Here is a 19,651-nt window from a genome sequence, read left to right on the forward strand (position 1 = left end):
CAGGGAGACTTGGCTGCCTTTGGGATTTGAACTACAACTAAACCACGTAATATTAGTCAGGGTACAACAGAGGGGCAATACTTTCTCTCTCAGTTTTTATCTTATTTATTTTTAAAAAATTCTCTAGTGTGGATAGTGTTGGGGTAAAACCAAGCGGACCAAATTCACGCTTAACTGGAGGCCACAGTGGACCAGGGAGTGACATCAGAGACAACGGACGTTGTTTCTGTAAACATCTCCTCCTCTCCAGGGCAACTGAGTCCCCACGGGCAGCCGTGTGAGCGGGGATGTCTCCAGCTTCTCTCTGCAGCCCGTGCGTGAGCACCTTGCTGTCTGAGGGTATGCAGTCTGCTCAGCTGTGAGGAGATCTGACCTGCCCAGCCTGAGATGGATCCCAAGAGAGAGGCACCCAAGAAAAGCAGCACAGAGCATTTAATTGGCAAGTTTTGATGTTTTTTTTTTCTTCCCCACCCTGTTTTGTTCCCTTCCCGCCCCCATCAATGATTATAAGGGAATAATACCAAACAAACAAACAAAAAAAGTGTTTTGGCTTCAGGCCTTTATGATGTCTCTTTTAAATTTGATATGAAGAATTAAAACCTGGGTGGTCAGTGATTATAATAATTAACATGCAGGTGTGGCATATCAGATCACTGATATGTTGGGTTGTGACAGATTCTTATTCTTCATTGTTGTGTTTTTCTAGTTTCCTCCGCTGTTTTGTGGTAAGAGGTAAAACTTTTGGGCTAATCAGAGAACATTTGTGGTGGTCTTTGGAAACCTAGGCCTGACTTCACTATTTAGAAGGATATTTCATGGGAATTGAAGTTTTCAGTGCTGAGATTGGGAACCCTAGGGCAGCCCTTATGGAGAGTGATTCAGTTGCTTTTTTTTTTGTCAAGCTTTGGATGTGCATTTCTTTCCCAGGGTAGTGTTATCCCTTTTAGAGATCAAGGATCTTCAGACTATGATCAGATGGATGTTGGTACATGATGCTAAAAGCCAAAACTACTGTGGTGGCAAGTCTGGCACTGCAGAACTTTGAGGCATTTTTCTGTGTACTAATAACTTAGATGAAATAGTGCATAACATGTTGTTCTGGTGCATAAAACACCCCTTTCTGATTACTATTTCTTTGCATTAACAACTATGAATGATGTTGTTATTCATAATTGGTATTCTATGATTTTCCTTGATTAAGGATCTTTCTACTGATTTTGAGTCAATTCAGATGTTTGTACCTGCTGTAATTCAGGTGCTGCTGAAGCCTAACCCACCACTACTAGACATCACAGTGTCAAATGGCTGTGAAAGCCATTTGCACACTGAATCTGAGGTCTTGTCTTCAAATATATGACCTTAAGTTTTGTGTGGCAATTTACTCAACTGAACTGCTCAAATCATTCCTGTGGAGGTGGCTCAGCAAACAAGTATAGACTTCAAATTATTCCATTGTCAGAAAAAGTCAGAACCAAAGTCAGACTCCTAACTTTCCTGGCAAAATTTATGCCCCCAGCTCTCATGGAAAGCATTCATAGGAAGACCTGAAACTTGGCGCTTTTGGGCAGAAGCTTATTTATATGTGAATGATGAAGTGGGTAGTAGGAACCTCAGAGGTACCAAAGGAAAATCTACAAGGAGCGAAGGGCCCTCTTGCAGTGTCCTTGTTTGCAGCCAATACAACTTCATTCTCAGAGCTCAGTGCTGCTAGGCACAAGTTACCTGAGAGAGAAGAGCTGGAGAAGGAGTATTTGGTGTTTCATGTGGGATTGCCGGCATAACCAGACAAACCAGTTAGTCCAGCTCTGCCAGCGGCTCCAGGGGCCTCTCCTCTTCGAGTTTGCCTTACACACCAGATATCCTCATGCTGCCTAACAGCGTGACAAGTACTTCTCAAGAACTGTAAAGTGCTTCGACCTTTTTATTTATCCATTTCTATCTATATCTGAGTTTTCTATAATGTCAATAATTCCTATCTTTTTCTGAAGAAGCATATCCTGAACTACTGAGAATTTGTGTATAAAAATGGGGATTGGTTTTGACATTATTTGTAATAAAAGCAGACATAAGAAAGGAATTAGCCTTGTATGGGGGCTCCCATGAACATGTTAGGCTTCTCCACATGCATTATGCCCAGTGCATGAACACAAGGCCAGCATAGGGGTTACTAAACACTGCCCATTCTCCAGGGAAGCCTCTGAGCCCTCAACCTTTCCTCCTGTCTTTACTGGGCGCAGACGGGAGGTTTCAAGCCTGGGCATCTGCCTTCAGCTTCTGTTCTTCTGAAGGCCAAGCCTGCAAAACCCTCCTCTGGCTCAAGGCTCACCCAGCAACTCCCTCGTTCCTTGGCTTTTCTCATAGCAGCTCTACCAATCCAAGGCATATATATATATATATATATATGTACACACACATATATGGCTTATCAGCACTCTGTCCTTGTGGCAGCACTGTCCAGTTTTGCTCCTGTCCCTTTTCCAGACCTCTTCCATGTGGGTTTCAGAAGCTCCAGCTGCTCTACCTTTTCTGAATGGCAGCTCCTTCATCCCCTGCCCCCTACAGAAGACCCTCCTAAACTTGAAGAACTCAGCACTGCTCTCATTCCAGACACTAAAATAAAACAATATTTTGGAATGAGAAGAGTTTGAAAGGACTAACTGAAGTGTGAATGCACATTTTGTTAAGACCAGATTTAGAAGCTTGTCTTCCAGAGGATGAACTGGTCCACCAGTCTTCCTCATCTAAAGAAAGCAGGAGTTCCTCTCATTGTCTGTATTTCCTGCTTAGTACTATCCTGGCACACAGACAATGATTCATGTCCGATATTTTACTTGATTTATTTCTCCTAATCCTCACAGTCTTGACAATGTCTTTCACTTTTCCTCTTTATTTCCTGTTGTAAAATGTACTTTTTGAACCTTTTAGCCTTTTATGCAGAAGAGGTGTCTGTCTGGATGTTTGTTTCAATACTTTATGGCATTTAGTGCATGTAGGAAAGTAGGAATGAGCCCGTGGACATTGCAGCTTCTCCTTATTGCAGAGAGCTAGATCTATGCCCCTCAGATAATTCATCTCAAAATTTGCATTTGTTGTTTTTCACTTTTCTGTAGCTGACAGGCGGGAAGGACTTGGTATCTGTGGATGGATCCTCGTTTCCCTTTCTTTCCTGTTTGTGCTTATTACCTTTCCTATTTCCATCTGGACCTGTATCAAGGTATGCTATAGGGATTTGGAGAATATAAAGAATGCTCTATAATCACCCTTGTTACTTATATGTTATGTTTTATTTACCATGTTAAAAGGAAGTATTTCACATTTGTTTTCTGGAAATTGTAAGGTATTACACTGAAATTGTGTGTTTGAGGCAAAGAGCTTCAAGTTCTTCCACAGACTTCCTGTATCACCACTGCTTAGTTGTTTAATTTCTTCTCATCTCAGCATCCATCACCAGTTAGACTTCCCTACTGTACAACAGTACTGGTTGACTAAATCTACAAAATTTTAAAGAGAACACTGATTTCACGCTGCCAATAACAGTGATGAAAGGTACTGATGAAAACAGGAACAAGCCCCTGCCTTCAGAAGCTGGTCGACTTAAGGCTACAGTCCTTTCAACACATGGGGATAATACAATTAATTTAAAGAAATCTGTTTTAGCTGAGATTCTAGGGTGATTTTCCTGACTGAAGTGGTTGGGTAGGTTATAAAATGTGAGAGATATTTTACTTTGCGTACAGTTCCTCATGGCTTTGAAGCAAAGCTATGAGTAGCTCCATTAGTACAGGGGCAATTCTTGTGTATTTGGTCTGGATTGTAATTATTTGCAGGGACAAAGGTTGACTTTTCCCAGCAAAGAATGAGGTGAGAAGAAGAAGTAAAATGTTTAGACTTCCAGATTTTTTTTTCTTTACTTATTATATTTATTTTCACCTTTAAAATGTATGTCAAAGATTAAAAATAAGTCAGACAAGAAAGCAAGAATAGAATTAGTTATTGAATTCTAATTTTAAAGTATTTCTCTAGATCATCAAAGAATATGAACGTGCTGTAGTATTTCGGCTGGGACGCATAATGTCTAAGAAAGCAAAGGGACCAGGTAACTGCAAGAAGTTTTATTCTATTAAGATAATGCTAAGTTTTATTCTACTAAAATGCTCTTATTTTACAGAGAATTGCAAAGACCTATAAAATCCTTCATAGCACGGGCAGATGAAAAGGACCTTGTTGTTGTAATTCCTTTACCTACAAGCCTGTGACTGTGCTGTTTGCTTTCCTGGTTAGATGGTGATGCCATCCTCTTGTCACCACACAACACACACAAAAAAATGTAAAACCTTGATAATAGATATCGTTGTGCTGAAGTGTGACCTAGAAGGTTTAAATTCTGCCTTTAACTCTACCTCCAGCTTTCCCTGAGTGACTGGGACTGCTCTATCTGATCTTTAAATCCAACACTGCTTGCTGCCTACTCCTTAGCTGTCTTCCGCCTTGAAAATAGTAAATGCTTCAAGGGCAGGGACTTTGCTACACTCCGCATCTATCCAGGACTTGTGGCAGTTGCCTAGGATCAGGTTACAAATTACAAATTAAAACCAAAAGCAAGAGGTTTGCATCCATGTAGTTACTGCCTCTGTGCAGTGAAACTGGGCAAACTGGAAGTGCTAGTGGGGAGGAGAAGCGATACTCGCCTTCCTCGTGGTCCTTGTGGGCCAGAGAGGAGGCAGGGCAGCGTGCAGCAGTCCTGCCTAGCTCTGGGGACTTAAGCAAGTGCCTAGGCTAGAAACGTGGTTTTGCCAAGTCTCCTTCTCCAGACAATTGGAGATAGTGGGGACTCCCTCTCAGGGAAATCCAGACTTACAACAATGTATTTATCTTATTTGTTTTTATTTTTCAGGTTTGATCCTGATACTTCCTTGTACAGATGTTTTTATTAAGGTTGATCTCAGAACTGTCACCTGCAAAATTCCTCCACAAGAGGTAACTAGCAGCCTTTTAAAACAAATAAAACATAGATTTCCAGCATAATCAAGGATAATGCAGGTATTTTGTTTTATTCTTGCTGCTCACCTATATTGAATTTATTAGCTGTTTCTTCTGACTTTGAAAAATCATTGCAGGCAAAATATAAAGATAAGGGAATCAACTGCAAAAATTCATAATTGTATTGTATCATACACATGTAGATGAAGTCATAAAATACTGTAAGTAATTCAGAAATTGATGTGCTAATAAAACTGGATCTGGCAACTCACCCTTCAGGAAACCTTTCACTGAAGTTATCACTGCTTGTTTATATACTCTATATATGTCCTAAAAGCAAATTACATATATGTAATAAATCACCTTAAACCTAAAATAATTCACAGGCCTCAAAAACTCTTATCCTAGTAAAAATGGAGAGGCTTTTCTTTAAGCATTTTGTAGAAAAGAACTGACAAAAGAATTTAATCTGAAGAATCAGTTTCTGAGCATGAGGCTCTGACCCCAGTAAGGTTCAATGTTTTCTGCTTGGGGAATTGGCATTGCTTATTTAATTGGCATACTTAAGCAAAAAGAAGAGCAGAATGGTAAAGCATTGGCCCCAAGACCAACGAGGGTCTTGAGGGTCTGAGGAGTCTGAGGAGCCTCTGTTGTGTTCTCCAGGAGGGAGTTCTTTTACTCTTGTCCTTCCTTAATCGCAAAAGGCCTTTTTCTTAGAGAACCCAACAAGGTAGTTTGGCTTCTCTAAGAGGACATGTGGCAAAATAAAAAGTGGTACCCTCAAAATGGAAGGTAGAGAGTAAAGTGGTTAGAGCAGTTGGGCATTTAGGCTTAGCAGCTAAGGTTTGCAGGTTTTCTACACAGAACCTAATTGTAGGCAAAAGATGCTGTGGAGGAGCATTGCCATCTCCAGAGAGGACTCCCTGCAGGCATTTTTTAGGGGAATGTTAAAGAAACCAAAAGAAATTCTTGGTTTCTTTTGATTATTGAGGCCTTTTCCTCACTAAACCAATGATTCCACTTCCGTGGCACGGCTTGTTGGATTCTTTTCTAATTCTGTACATCTCTCCAATACAGATTCTCACGAAAGATGCTGTTACTACCCAGGTTGATGGGGTGGTGTACTACAAGATCCATAGTGCGGTCAGTGCTGTCGCTAACGTCACTGATGTCCATTCAGCCACCTTCCTCTTGGCACAGACAACCTTGAGAAATGTTCTGGGTACGAAGAGCTTGGCTCAGCTCCTGGCAGGTCGTGAAGAGATTGCACACAATATCCAGGTAAATTCGGCTCTTGAGATCACTGACAGGCATGGAGATTTGTTACAGGGGTCCAGATCACAGAATCACAGAATATTCAAGGTTGGAAGGGACCTCTAGAGATCATCTAGTCCATCCTTCCTGCTCAAGCAGGCACACCTAGAGCATGTGGCACAGGGTGGCATCCAGGCGGGTTTTGAAGACCTCCAGACAAGGAGACTCCACAACCTCCCTGGGCAGCCTCTTCCAGGGCTCTATCACCCTCACAGTAAAGAAGTTCCTCCTCACCTGGAGATGCAACCGCCTGTTTTTCAACTTATACCCATTTCCCCTTGTCCTGTCGCTGGCCACCAGTGAGAAGAGCCTGGCCCCTTCTTCCCTACATTCTCCCTTCCTGAACTTATACATGTTAATCAGATCCTCTCTCAGCCTTCTCTTCTCCAAGCTGAACAGGCCCAACTCACTCAGTCTCAAATGATCAGATCTTAGAAATGATCTCTCTTTTTTAATTTATGTTGGTAAAAAAGTCTTCATGTCTTCTTAAATATATATCTCATTGTTTAAAATATTAAGAAATCTATCCAGATTGTTGTAGAAGAGTTATTTCAAAAAATAATAAAGATTTTGAATTTAGCTAGTGATATAATAATGAAGAATTTTAACTTAGCTAGTGAATTTTATGATACAATACAAGTAGTCTTTGAGTGATGAGAAAGAAACCTGTTGCTTATAGAAGCTCTACCTTGAGATGGCCTTTGATTGAAGTTTAAATTGCTGTTAGAGAAGCCATACAGGTTGTCCACATATTTTTTCTAGTGAAAAAGTTCAGTTGCCCTCTCCGTGTCTCAGACACAAATATCACCCAATGAGAGATCAGGGCTGCCTCAACTACAGGTAAGAGGCAGGGTAAAATTGCACATTTTTGTTTCTGCACCACTGCTATTGTTGGGTTATTTTTTTGTCTCTAAGACAATCCTTGACAGTGCCACAGACCACTGGGGGATCAAAGTAGCCCGTGTGGAAATCAAAGATGTCAGGATTCCAGTGGCGATGCAAAGGGCGATGGCAGCTGAAGCTGAGGCCGCACGAGAGGCAAGAGCTAAGGTGAGGCCTGTGGCAATATTCACCATATATTTTTATCTTGGGCATCCAGGTTCCTGTTCATTTTCCCCCCATCCTAAAAGTGTCTGTTCGCTGCTGTTGAGCATCACAGTGTTGTTTCCATTTCTCTTACTCGCAGGTTGTGGCCGCAGAAGGAGAGAGGAATGCCTCTAAAGCCCTCAAGCAGGCCTCCCTGGTGCTGACCGAGTCCCCAGCGGGTCTTCAGCTGCGCTACCTGCAAACATTAACTACGCTGGCAGCAGAAAATAATTCCACCATTGTCTTCCCTCTGCCTATAAATATGCTTGAGGCTTTGGGGCAGAAAAACAGAGGGGGATAAACACTTTTCCATTCTAGTTGCTCCCTAAACTTAGAGATGTTATTCCAGAAATACTAGTAGAATTACTGAATGATTTGCATGTGAGCAAAACAGCCAATTTTTATCATATATAAGTAATATGTAGCAGTTGCTTTACTGGCTTCAACAGTTTTGCTTGCATAAAAATATTATAAGAATCAAGACTTTGATTTATATGCTCTTTGGCATATCACTGAACTTTCTATCAGCTCTGTAATAAAAGGAAGAGAATATGTGTCTGGTATTATAGTCTTAAACTTTCAAAAACTAAGCCAACCTTGAGGAAATTGAACTTCACTGTATTACTTTACGCATCTTTCATTCCATCCCACAGGAGTTCTCTTATCCTCCTTGCAGATGTCTTAACATGATGATACAGGTCGGTTTTCATAATATGAGACTTAGCCACTTTTCATCTTTGCTGTGCTGGCAGTCGAGTAGGAGATTCTGGTAACATCCGAGTTCACAGCCTTCAAAAATGGCTGGGCAACTCATGTGTCTGACATGCTGTTGGGCTGTCTGCAAATGAATCTACATGCTTTTGTGGTTTGCTTGCCTCGTATCTCATCCTCAGATGGCCCACCACTGTCCCCTTCTACACAGTAGGGTCATCAGATTGCCACATTAACTTTGACGTATCATTTCTGGTATTGCACAGAACTATCTTAACTGCAGAATAACACAAGCAGTCTAGGTGGCAAATCTGTGGACTCACCAGTCAGTGGCAGGAGAAGTGGTGTGAACATCTGAGGATGGGAGCCTGCTCCACCAACACAGCATGTCCCTGCTGTTCATCTCTGCCTCAGGCAGATACACTTGGGGCAGGAATGCAAATAAAACCTATGTTCACTTGTCATCCTAGCATATGCATCAATGCATTTTTTTTTAATGGGCACTGCTGTTCTAGGAGAAGAAAGGTTTGAGTTTGGGGATTGTTGATGTCATCTTAATATATTATTTGTGGAAGCCTTTATAACTGTGACATCAAAACTCCCTACCTGCTGACAAATTTTACATCTCCATGAATGCTCTCTGCGTATCACAGAAGCAGCAGTGCTTTTGAGCCCACAAAGCCATGGATTGCTTCAATTTTCTTAAGGTAATGCAAATTAATTTAATTCTTTGAAAGATAGGAGAGGAGAGGAGAGGAGAGGAGAGGAGAGGAAAACTTGAAAGATCAGACTACAGAGTGTAATTAAGAAGTATTTTGTGCCCTCAGTGCGGTACTAGCACTAACTAGCCTGTGCAGGGCTCCTGGGTCACAATACACATTCTGTCCAGTTCTCTGTCCATGATGCTGAGCCACTTCCAGTTTCAGCTGCTTCATAAGTGCACATGGGAATTACTGCTACAAGTGAGGTCATTTGTTCCACTATTAAAATTAGAAGACAATTGACATGCTGAAGCATGAAGTTAGTGTCACTTTTCTTTCAGGAGTATTTTCACATAAGTGAATGTGATAAGCCCACAAATGACCAGTATTCTTCCTGATCCATGCAAATTTCTTCACCTCTACTATGGTAATGACAGGGGCAGCTACCAAAATCGTGATGAAAAACACTCTTTACACTTGATCCCTTTTAATTGCATTGTTGAGTTATAGACAGGGAGACAGGAATTCCTACTTGCTCTCAGTCAGTAGTAGAGACAATAAACACAATAATTAGTACAATAACTGAAAATTTTGACAAGGTATTCATGGACATATACATTAACAGGAAGATATTGCATTCAACAATTTATTCTGTCTAAGAGAAGGACAGATAGCAACGAAAGCAGCTCTGTCACGTTTCAGGTGTCTGTGTCATCTACAGGCTTTGTAAGAGAAGCAGAAGCAGAATCTGAATTGCAGAGACACGTATTGGATTTGGGGAGCAGCACAGTTTTTCAGAAGTGGCACAGGAAGTCATGCCTGTTTAAGAAGTCCTGCAGATGGATGCAGGCCTGCCGCTGAAGGGTTGCTTGGCACATGCTGTTTTCTGGAATTTGCTCCACCCAGGTTTGTGAATCAAGGAAGTACTGCAGCCTAAGTGAAAATGGAAAAGATAACGGAGGTGATTCATTACTGAACAACTGGAGAGCATGAGCCCCATGAGACTGTGTCTTTCTGCTGAGCCATCTCCAAGGGCAAGCTGCCCCACTGGCCAAAACTAATGTCTGAAATCTGGATCTAGTTTCATCAGTAGGTTAAATGAGATTTGAATAAAGTTTAGTAAAGCTCCATGCCATGTTAGGACAAGCTTGGCTGTGTTTGTATTTGGATGGTGATACCAGGCAAGTTTGGGCTAATTCTGTGGAACATCATAAAAATCCACATCATCAACAATGAGACACAGTGAAGGCTCCTGTGTCATATACTTCAACACAGCAAGTCAACAAGTCAAATCAACAAGATTTTTCCCAATTTTTCAAAATATTGCATATTTTTATTTGGTGAGAAGCCATGTTACTTCTGACATTTTATAATCGGACTGGAGAAAACCTCAAAGGTTACACCTCTGTTGAAAAAAAATCTGTTCAAATGGTCCTCTTAACTTAAGTACTCAAGTAGTTTTCAAACAGAAGTGTAGAGAGGGAACCCTTAAGGCTTAAATACCTATAGAGAAAGTCTATCTCCAATATGCTTTTTTGTTTTGGCATTTTTTTATTAGATGCTGAGAAATTAGAAAAATGTGCTATACATATAGATGATATAAAAGAAGCTTTGAGAGCTTCTTGTAAACACAGGTCCACACATTTATTCCACAAATTCACAGATTGTGCAGGGCATTCAGAATAGCTAAAGCAGTGCAGAATTTCCCAGCTCTCCTTTCCTGACTGTGAGGTTTTTTAACCCAGTAAAACAAGGGCCAGATTTTGATGCTGAGAAGTGTGGGAACTAACTTCTGCACACTCAGATGTGCTAGTAGATTGGACAGCCATGCTATTCCCTGCAGAGAAAACTGTTCTTTTGCTTATAGTCTGCCTATACACGGTGGTATTCTGAGCATTTTAGTAAAGCCAGTAGAATCAATCCCAAAGAGATTTGGACCTTCCCTTGCTTCCTGATGGCATTAGGATTATTTGGGTACCCTTTGGATACACTGGTTGTGGCAACAGCCACAGCTCAGAAAATATTGCACTTGCCTGTTTTTGTCATCAACTGTATGTCCATCCTTTCCCATCAGGAGGTACCGTTTGCCCATTTCCATGTCTAACTTGCAAGAGGAGCGCTTAAGGAACTGTCGTTGAGCTCCCACATAGATGTTTTCATCAGCAGCTGTGGCGTGAAAAGAGGATGCTCCATAAACACATTTTCTAATAAAGAGTAGGACCATTGCCCACAGGACACAATCCCATATGATCCTGCGCAGTACTTCTAATGCAAGACAACATTTCAATCAAGAGTTTCTGCTTGACATGGATGTAAATGGTCATCCTGTTGGTAGGATACTATGCTCTCAACATTACATAATTAGAATGAGTCTGAGCTGGTTGTCTTGGCCTCCTCCATCGTTACTGGGAAAAGATTCCCTTCTAAGGCATGAGACATTGGAAAAAAACAGAATACTATGATAGACTTGTCAAATGAAAAAGAGAGAAAATTTCTGTAAAACAAAATTAAATATAAATTACCATAATGATCCAAACTGCACAAGAAGAATTAAATTGGAATAATTTTTTCAAGTCCTGAAATCAATAATGAGAAGTATAAAACCGATTTTGTACTATATTGCAAGAGCTATAGTGTTTCTCTAACAGACTCATGGGACATAAATGTTAAGTCAAAACACAAACACTAATTCTTCTAATAATCAGAGGAGTGTGCATGCACAAAATTCTCTTTTGATATCTCCTAAGCCAAATAAGTTTTTATATATCTCATCTGAACCAATGTTTTCTTTCCAAGGATTGATACTGAAATAATGCTAGGAGTCCAGAGAACAAGATGCCACCCAAATAATTCTCATCTACTTTTGATGCTAGCATAATGTCACCACAACACCTTATTCTGCTCCCTGCTATCACCATTTGATTTGCTCCAATAACTCCGAGAGAAACTGCAGCCTGGATGGTAGGACTTGATTCTAGCTAGCTAACTGGAGAACATATGTTTATTTATAGGAAAGGTATGGGCTGGAATAAGGAAAGTATGTCATTCAGTGTCATCTTTTAGTCAAAGTTTAGGTACAAAATGCCATTCTCACTTAAAAAATAAAAGATCTTTCCAATGATTGCCCGTGAATCGTAAGAATAAAAACAATGAGACACAGAGTTCTAACTTCTTTAGATCATGTAAATTTTCTGGAGGCATTAATGAACCTTTCTATCAAGGTATTGTAATCTCCCAGAGATGCTCACTTGGTACATTATCATTTCCCCTGCATACAGAAAGCACTGGCTGTTACTCATGTATCTCTGGACTAATAAAGTCCGGATTTGATCCTCCCACAGTAAGTGGCCTTTGGGCAAGAATCACAAGTTCTGTACCACAAAGTACATGGTGGCATCACCAGTCCTCTGGGCAGAGATCACGGAGTGAGATGATTATTCTAGTCAAGGCATGGAAAATCTGGGAACTTTTAAAGCCTTTCTTTAAAGGCAGTCTCCAGACTGCCACATGATTCAATGCTATTTGAAATCTGAGATGTCATTTGACAGCTTCTCCAGAAATTACTTCAAAGAACGGCAGTGTTCCCTGATGCTGCTTGTGAAATAAAGTTCGTTCTGGGACAGTTGGGATGGTGAGCCTGCAGAAGGACACTGCCTGAGAACAGTGCCGATTTTCTCAGGATAAGCAAAGAAACAGAAAAAGGTCTATTTTGTTGTTTTTATCACAATTATTAAATCAAAATTTCAGAAGTTTTCCTGTATTCACTGGCTTCAAGCAAGTCAGCGTGGGAACTCTCAGCATGTTTCACAAAGGTCACGTGCTGAGTCCTTACTAAGTATTTGAGTAACAAGCTCTTCAAATCTTAATTCCGCCTCAAAATAAAGGTCACTGAGTATGCTTATATCAGGAAAAGAATGAATTGGTTAGAAAGTTGTATGGAGTGAAATGCTTGGTGCTGAGGATCTAATATCCACACTGTGCATATTTTCAGAGAGTTTATTTTAGACTAGCTCCAGTGGAGTCCACTGTCCTGATATGAATTCCCCATTAACAGCCAGAAGGTTCAATGGCTTTTCTGGTTCAATTAAATCTGAAGGGATGTGCTGGGGTTGCTGCACAATGTGAACCAAAGCATGGGAAGTGATCAGCAGCCTACCCCTGAGCTGAGCTAAACCCAATGAGGCTCACCCAGCAACTCTTTCAATAAATAATTCTTCTTGAAAGCTTAATAGATAAGAGTATCTTACCCTATTTTCTCACGCAAACGGAATCCACACGACTCATGGTTGTTATCATGCAGATTAATCAAGTTTTGCTGTAGGTTAACGCAAGTGCTCAAGCATTTTGATACTTACTGATTTTAAGGATTCTCTGGATTTTGGCCTCATAGTAGTCAAAAACATTTTTTTGTGTGCTGTTAAGGAGCTCTACTTCATACACTGCAACAGACAATAATTGTGTGAGGCCAGATGAAAACATGAGGTTGAGTCCAAGATTTAAAATAAGTACTCCTTCACCATTATCAGTACAGTCACATATTTTACCCATTCACCAGTCCTGGGAATTAAAAACATAATAGGATAGTATTTCACTGTACCTAATATGCTTTCAAAAAGATGGGAACTAATCAACAGCTCCTAGATTTATATTCCCTTTGCCATTTGTTTTAGGGGCAGGTACTCTATGTGTTGGGTTCCACCTGTGCAGAGAAAGCTGCTCTTTTTCTCTGTTCCTCTGTCAAAGCTCACCAAAGCTACTGAGTCAGGTTTCTATCAACAACTCTTCCAAATTTTCATCCAAAGAAGAGGCCAAAAAGGCAAATTAACAAAGGGGGAAATAACAACAGAAGAAGCTACAGAGCTATAAGATGCCATATATTGCAATCTAGTGCTTATGGCCCTCGTGTAAACATAGAGATCATGAGGATGGTGGTACTCACTGGTCTTTTCTAACACTTCTAATGCAAAGGTATAATCTCTTCCTTCCCTCAGAAGGCTACAACATCTTTCAGAGACCATTCCTTACCCTTTCCCTCCCTATAGGACTACTGTAACACTTGGCTTCATTTCATCTCCTCACCCTCCAAGCCAGATAGAGAAGCTGTTCTTTCTTTTTTTAAGGAGAGGTCTCTGAACATAAAACTCCAAACTTGTTATTTATCCTTATACTTAAAAAGCAATATGTTTAAAATACATTGACTTTTATCTTTCATGTCTTACCATAATCTGCAGTAGGGTTGTAGCACACAAAGTTCACACGTGCACTTGTTACAGCTTTACTGAAAGTTGACCTTTGTCTTGGACAGGGACCTAGAATGAACAACATAAATTATGCATCCATCTCTGTAGGTCTAGATATTTAGACAGATACAGCATACACACAGTCAATATTATAACAGAGAGTATAATAAAGCAGAACAACTTTTTTCTTTGATGATGGAAAGTTTTTACACTCATATATATTTATATTTACATATATCTTATGTGTAAGTATCATATAGATCCTGAATATCTGTAAAATAACGGTTATGAATGTGGTACCAAGCATACAAGTGTCTAGCATACAAGCTCTATGTCATATATTATGCATTGAGTTAAATTTAGAGATCAGGATTGTTCATTTCAGACTTAAAAATGACATATTAATGATTCTCAGGAGTTGCTATCTTTTAGAAGAACTTATTTGGCAGTTCAATACCTTCTGCACACTGGCAAACATCCGCGTGGCACATCTTCGAAAGCATTGCACTGTGCTGGGGTGCACTATAGAATATGCTGCACTTTCTTTCTATAGAAAAGAAACAGAGTAAGTTGTCTTAGAAAGTTCCAGTGGAAGAGATTAAGCAGCAGAAACTACCTCTGAAGCCAAACTTTGCCCTGGTCCAGAGAATTCAGAGCACTAAGGAGTTAGACGCATGTGAACAGTCTACAAAGGACTGCAGTCTACCCTGCCTTCTGTTCAATTTGTTTAAGTTTTAATCTTCCTTTTCCTTTTTTTGATTGTTACCTCCTATAAGTATCCATCTTAAAAGCCTCTGTAGACCATAGGGTTGCAGTGAGCCCTACACCATTTTAGAAGGATGACAGACTCAGCATCACTCTCGTACCTGGTACTCTTAGCCATCAGAGAGAAAAGTCAACATGAACCAAGCTTTGGGCGGTGTACACTCCCAGGAATCACTCAGCTTCAGTTAAAGTAAAGATTTCACCCTATATTTCCATGATTGTGGAAGATGAGGAGAGTTTGAATCTAATATTCCTTGAATAGTGGATGAGATAAATTCCTCAGAAACACTTAAGCCAAACCTCTGAGGTTGCTGCTCTCAGATGCATAGAAAGACACACTGAGCAAAATGATAATGTGAATGGAATATCCTTAAAAACACTATGGAAGCCAAGAAAACTGATTTTTTAAAAAAGTCACAAATGTAAAAATATGTATTTTCAATATATTTGTAATGACGGACCTTTCCTAAAATATTGTCAGTGTTGGAGCTGACTGGATTTAATTCCTGAAAGATTGCCTTTCTAAACAGTGGCATATTGGTTTATTTGTTCCTTCAAGCTAGCATACCAGGATTGTAAAAATCATAAAGGATGGCATTTGCTGGCTGAACAAGCCCCATGGGATTGATTTGCTTTGCTTCGAATGATATGCAGTCCGGTTCTGGTCCAGTTGTGATCTGGAGAGGAAAGGAACAATAACTGTGATGAGTAAAAAAACACATTGTCCCGCTTGTGCCTCTATAGGCTGCTGAACGATTATTTCTGATGGGGGAGGTAAGTCAATTCTAGAAGCTGTCGCTTCATCTTTACAACCATTCTCTTTTTTCCCCTCCCATTAATTTCTTGGGAGATTTTTGGGGTGAGCTAAGTCTGGTAAAGGCATTTTTTATGAGATATGTGCAGCACACTGGCTTATCCTGACTCAGATTATCACTATTTTGAAGTTTACTTGAACAGGTACAGGTCAAATAGTTGGTCAAAGCTTAACCTATACTGGGGGCTGCCGTGTTTTGTGGCAGTATGCGCTCTTTCCACACTTTCCACAAAATGGTAAGATCAGGGCGACCTGACCAGACCTACTTAACAGAGTTTTTGACCTATACAGCTTCTCTAGGACAGTCCTAGCAGAAATAATGTTTAAAATTTTCTTTTGACTGTTGTCTTCTCTTTAAAAAAGCAGTGTAAGCCTTCTGTAGGGATCACCTACTACTGGCTACAGCAGTGGAGCATCTCAAGAGGGTATAATCCAAAAACATTATCCAAAATATGGAGAAATATATATTAGGGAGCTTAATGACTCCACTTATTTGTTATTGCATGGATCTTGATTCAGAAATGTGCTTTGCATGCAAGGTATCCATATGGAATTTACAGGATCATGAGATAATACTTTGGTAATCATGGACCTCCTGTATTTTAGCAACTGTTCTTAGCTAGAAACGAATCCTTTATTTTATTTTTTTTTTTTAAATTAATTAATTAATTAATTATTTTTTTTTTTTTTTGTCTGAAGCCTGAATCTCCAATGTGGGCTGCATTTATGTACTATGTATATACTATCTCACCAGGCAGCGGTTGAAAAAAATCCATTGAGTTTGCTTACCTCACCAAAGTAAAGCAACACCTTTCCTTCCTTGTGCTCAAAATGCTGAATATATTTGTCTGAAGACGTTACCAACTGCAGTAAAGGAAACAAAAAACAACAAAAAAATCTATGAGGTCAGAAATACCATCACTGTCATCCACTATATACTGATTTCTAACTGGTTGCTTCCTTGTTTATTTTTCCCCACAGGAAACAGTCCCTAAGAATCTTATTTGGATACAGAACCTAAGTAAATATGGTGAGGATGTGTTTTAAATTAGTGAGGACAGTAATATATGTAAACATATGCACATATTTAGGTGTCATCTTGAGCCTTTGCCTGTTTTTTACTGCAAGGAACTCCCTAAGAAGTCTGGACTCTACCCAAATTACATCTTAACCTCATCTTGTCTTGCATATATTCAACATTATTTTTTTGTCAATACAGGAATGTTGAAAATATGTCTATTCCAAACCTGATTTTCCCTTCCTTATTTGGTGGACTTTGGGAAGCTTTCTGCAGGAAATTTATATAGAAAAGGATATAAAAGCTTGCGCAGAGAAGCATGTTTCTCACCTGTTCAAGTTCCTTTGTGTCAGGTTCCAAGCCACTTAATAGAGAAAGATCAACAAGAGACATCTTTGGCACATTGGCACTTGCAGACCTTTATAAAGGAGACTGTCATTAGTGGACATTTACACTGAACAGCTAATCTTGGTCTGAAGAATTTAGGTCTTTAACTTTGCTAATGATGAAGCAAAGGGTATTGTTCAATTTAACTTCCCTTAGTGAATTTTAACTTGAAACTTATCTACCGGATTAATAAGAGTTACATGGCAAAATTAGTTATCTAAACTAGTTAGCTTGTAATCTAAAGCCAAGATGTCTTGCCTTGCCAGCAATGTAGCTGATAGGCAGAAACAATCACCTTCAAAGCACAACTCAACTCATGCTAAAAACACTGTTGAACATATGGAGGATAAGCAGCATTTGCAAAACATCTATTCTTACTTTTTACCTAGAGGGGAGGCCAAGAGACTAGCTTGTCCTAATTCTTAATGGACAAAGCTATATAAACTACTCCTGCCTTTGATGTTCTGGGCTGAAATCCTCCTTGACCTAGCCATCTCCTAACTATCTCCTTTATATATATAGAGAGAGAGAGACATCAATATATGTATTGATGTGTATGCATATACATCTATCTATCTATCTATCTATCTATCTATCTATCTATCTATCTATCTATATATATACACACATCACCCGTCAGACAGATGGGGCAGAATCTGGAACTGGCTGCTCATGTTCTGTGCAAACTGGCTAAATCTCTTGCCATGGAAGAGAAAATGTTGATTTGCCCTGTATATGTGCTTGCAAGCTGAATGCCCAGCTTATTGATTTGAAGGCCATGACCATGAATTCCCTGAAAAAATGAATGCATTTTCTAATAAAATCTTCCAATCTGCAGACCTACCTGACACAGACTTTGTAGCGCAGGGATTCTGTTTTCTTGGAAGAGATCACATCCCTTTTCCTTCTGTTGTGGATATCAAACCACTCGATATCAAGTAGTGGCTCATGCTGAGTGGCTTCTATAGCAACAGACTCATAATCATAGTTTTCATAGGCATATTCAGCATCTGGAGGTGGTAGACACAATCAGCCTAATTAGCTTCAGCGGCTACTTTGTCTCCTTTTTCTGTGTAATTGTAAGGGTGGGGAGATGGAATCTCTATGACTGTTCTCCATTACCTTACTTCAAATACATTCTAAATTAAAACCTTAGAGGTAATTATAGTATTGTTATCTGTCATTATCTGTCGGTGTTAACCAACAGATCTAGCTGTGAATGGGGTTTAAACAGTCATGTTTAAAAAAAGGGAAAAGACAGTCTCATCAATATAAAAAATAGCAATAATGAATCTGTCCCAAATAATTTTTAAGGTCACACAACAAGTCCCTTATCAGTCAGGGAGCCAAGCTGAGCTTTTCCTATGTGGCAGTCAGGATAACCATCAAGAGAGATTATCCAGCTCCCCTCCCAACAAGAACTGGGAGTTGTTAATACTATTGATATATCTATTAGGTAACCTCTGCATCTACAGTTACCCAGAGAGCTGTTAAACCACTCAATATTATTAATAAACTGAATGTAACAAAAATATCAATAAGAATGTAACAAAAATATCAATAATTGTGCGGGTTCTAAGACTACTCTCTTACCTTGTTTCACTCATTTATTCCCATTTCACAAGGCCAAAAAGCCATCAAATATAATTAACTGTAGGCTGAGCCTTTAAGACTACTTACTCGTTTTACTCACCAGCATATTTGACGACTCCTTCCATTTCTACTGTCAAAATCAGATCATCACATTTGCTTTCCTTCAGCTCAGAAGACTGGTACACTTTTAATATCTAACACAAAAACACAAAGAGTAAAGCCCTAAAAATACCATTTGAGTGACAAGAATTTAACTCAGGATTTTTTTTTCAGCAAATTGCTGGTGTGACATAGGGGTATGAAGAGGAATATATACTGTGCAGAGTATGAAGAGGAAAACATACCATACTCCCTGTTCATACTCCTGGAGGCACAGGCTAGTTTTCATACCAGAGGTGCAGACTGTTTTCAGAGGACTGTCATGAATATAGAGGGCAGGAGAACCTCTATGTGCATATCCCATGGTCCCAAATCATAGGGCTCACGCCCTTTGAGATAAATCTCAAATACAAAGGAATCTTTCAAGTTTCAGACACCTCTATCAGTGGGTTATTCTCATTGGGTACTTTCCGAAGTTAAGAAGTAGTAAAATTGACCATCTGGACAATTTCTATATTTTAAAGTTTTGGGCTGGGAACACAAAGGATGAGGCTATGGGAAGTATTTTTTGGTCTGTTTTCAAAAAGTAAAAAGTCCAAGTAAGTTATGAATTTCTGGGTCACATCTTACACTCATAGTCCCGTTTCCTCTGCCTTCCACAGACACATGAAGTTGGCTCCCAAGATCAAACTGCAAATGAAGGTCAAAAAAAAACAAAGTAGAGATTCAGTGTGTACTGAACAATTAAGCTATTTTTTTTTCTTGGCTTGACACTCTTTCTTGCCTCTTCCCAGCAGAACTGGGGTATGAAAAATCTGTACTCTGCTCAGAGCTACGGAAGGAGTTAGAGATTCCGCATTTCCAGGGCTGGAACATTTTAATTGATTATTCCAGTGCTCAGGAGATGTTTTTCCCAACATTAATCTCTCCTTTGCAGGGTGTT

General features: G+C 39.7%; 2 protein-coding genes across 2 annotated transcripts in view; one reads left to right on the plus strand and one right to left on the minus strand.

The window, feature by feature from the left end:
• Nucleotides 1-287: 287 nt before the first annotated feature.
• On the plus strand, nucleotides 288-7,681 carry STOML3 (stomatin like 3). The gene is made up of 8 exons (XM_026053310.1): nucleotides 288-358; nucleotides 707-732; nucleotides 3,111-3,214; nucleotides 4,024-4,096; nucleotides 4,895-4,977; nucleotides 6,058-6,261; nucleotides 7,210-7,344; nucleotides 7,481-7,681. The coding sequence occupies exons 1-8, from the start codon at nucleotides 288-290 to the stop codon at nucleotides 7,679-7,681; spliced, it is 897 nt and encodes a 298-aa protein (XP_025909095.1).
• A 1,188-nt stretch (nucleotides 7,682-8,869) lies between these two features.
• Nucleotides 8,870-19,651, minus strand: part of LOC112959289 (complement C4-A-like) — a 39,403-nt gene continuing 28,621 nt past the window's right edge. Inside the window, exons 31-41 of the mRNA XM_026053283.1 lie at nucleotides 19,339-19,398; nucleotides 18,710-18,803; nucleotides 17,861-18,026; nucleotides 16,960-17,047; nucleotides 16,401-16,475; nucleotides 15,366-15,474; nucleotides 14,490-14,579; nucleotides 14,012-14,101; nucleotides 13,148-13,231; nucleotides 10,826-10,958; nucleotides 8,870-9,725 (exon numbers count right to left, since the gene is read on the minus strand). Of these exons, the coding sequence (XP_025909068.1) occupies nucleotides 9,587-9,725; nucleotides 10,826-10,958; nucleotides 13,148-13,231; nucleotides 14,012-14,101; nucleotides 14,490-14,579; nucleotides 15,366-15,474; nucleotides 16,401-16,475; nucleotides 16,960-17,047; nucleotides 17,861-18,026; nucleotides 18,710-18,803; nucleotides 19,339-19,398 (1,128 nt within the window). The 3' untranslated portion in view covers nucleotides 8,870-9,586. The remainder of the gene's footprint in view (nucleotides 9,726-10,825; nucleotides 10,959-13,147; nucleotides 13,232-14,011; nucleotides 14,102-14,489; nucleotides 14,580-15,365; nucleotides 15,475-16,400; nucleotides 16,476-16,959; nucleotides 17,048-17,860; nucleotides 18,027-18,709; nucleotides 18,804-19,338; nucleotides 19,399-19,651) is intronic.

This window comes from Nothoprocta perdicaria, unplaced genomic scaffold (genome assembly GCF_003342845.1).
Source record: "Nothoprocta perdicaria isolate Ctin4 unplaced genomic scaffold, notPer1 scaffold_98, whole genome shotgun sequence".
In the NCBI taxonomy this organism is placed as follows: domain Eukaryota; kingdom Metazoa; phylum Chordata; class Aves; order Tinamiformes; family Tinamidae; genus Nothoprocta; species Nothoprocta perdicaria.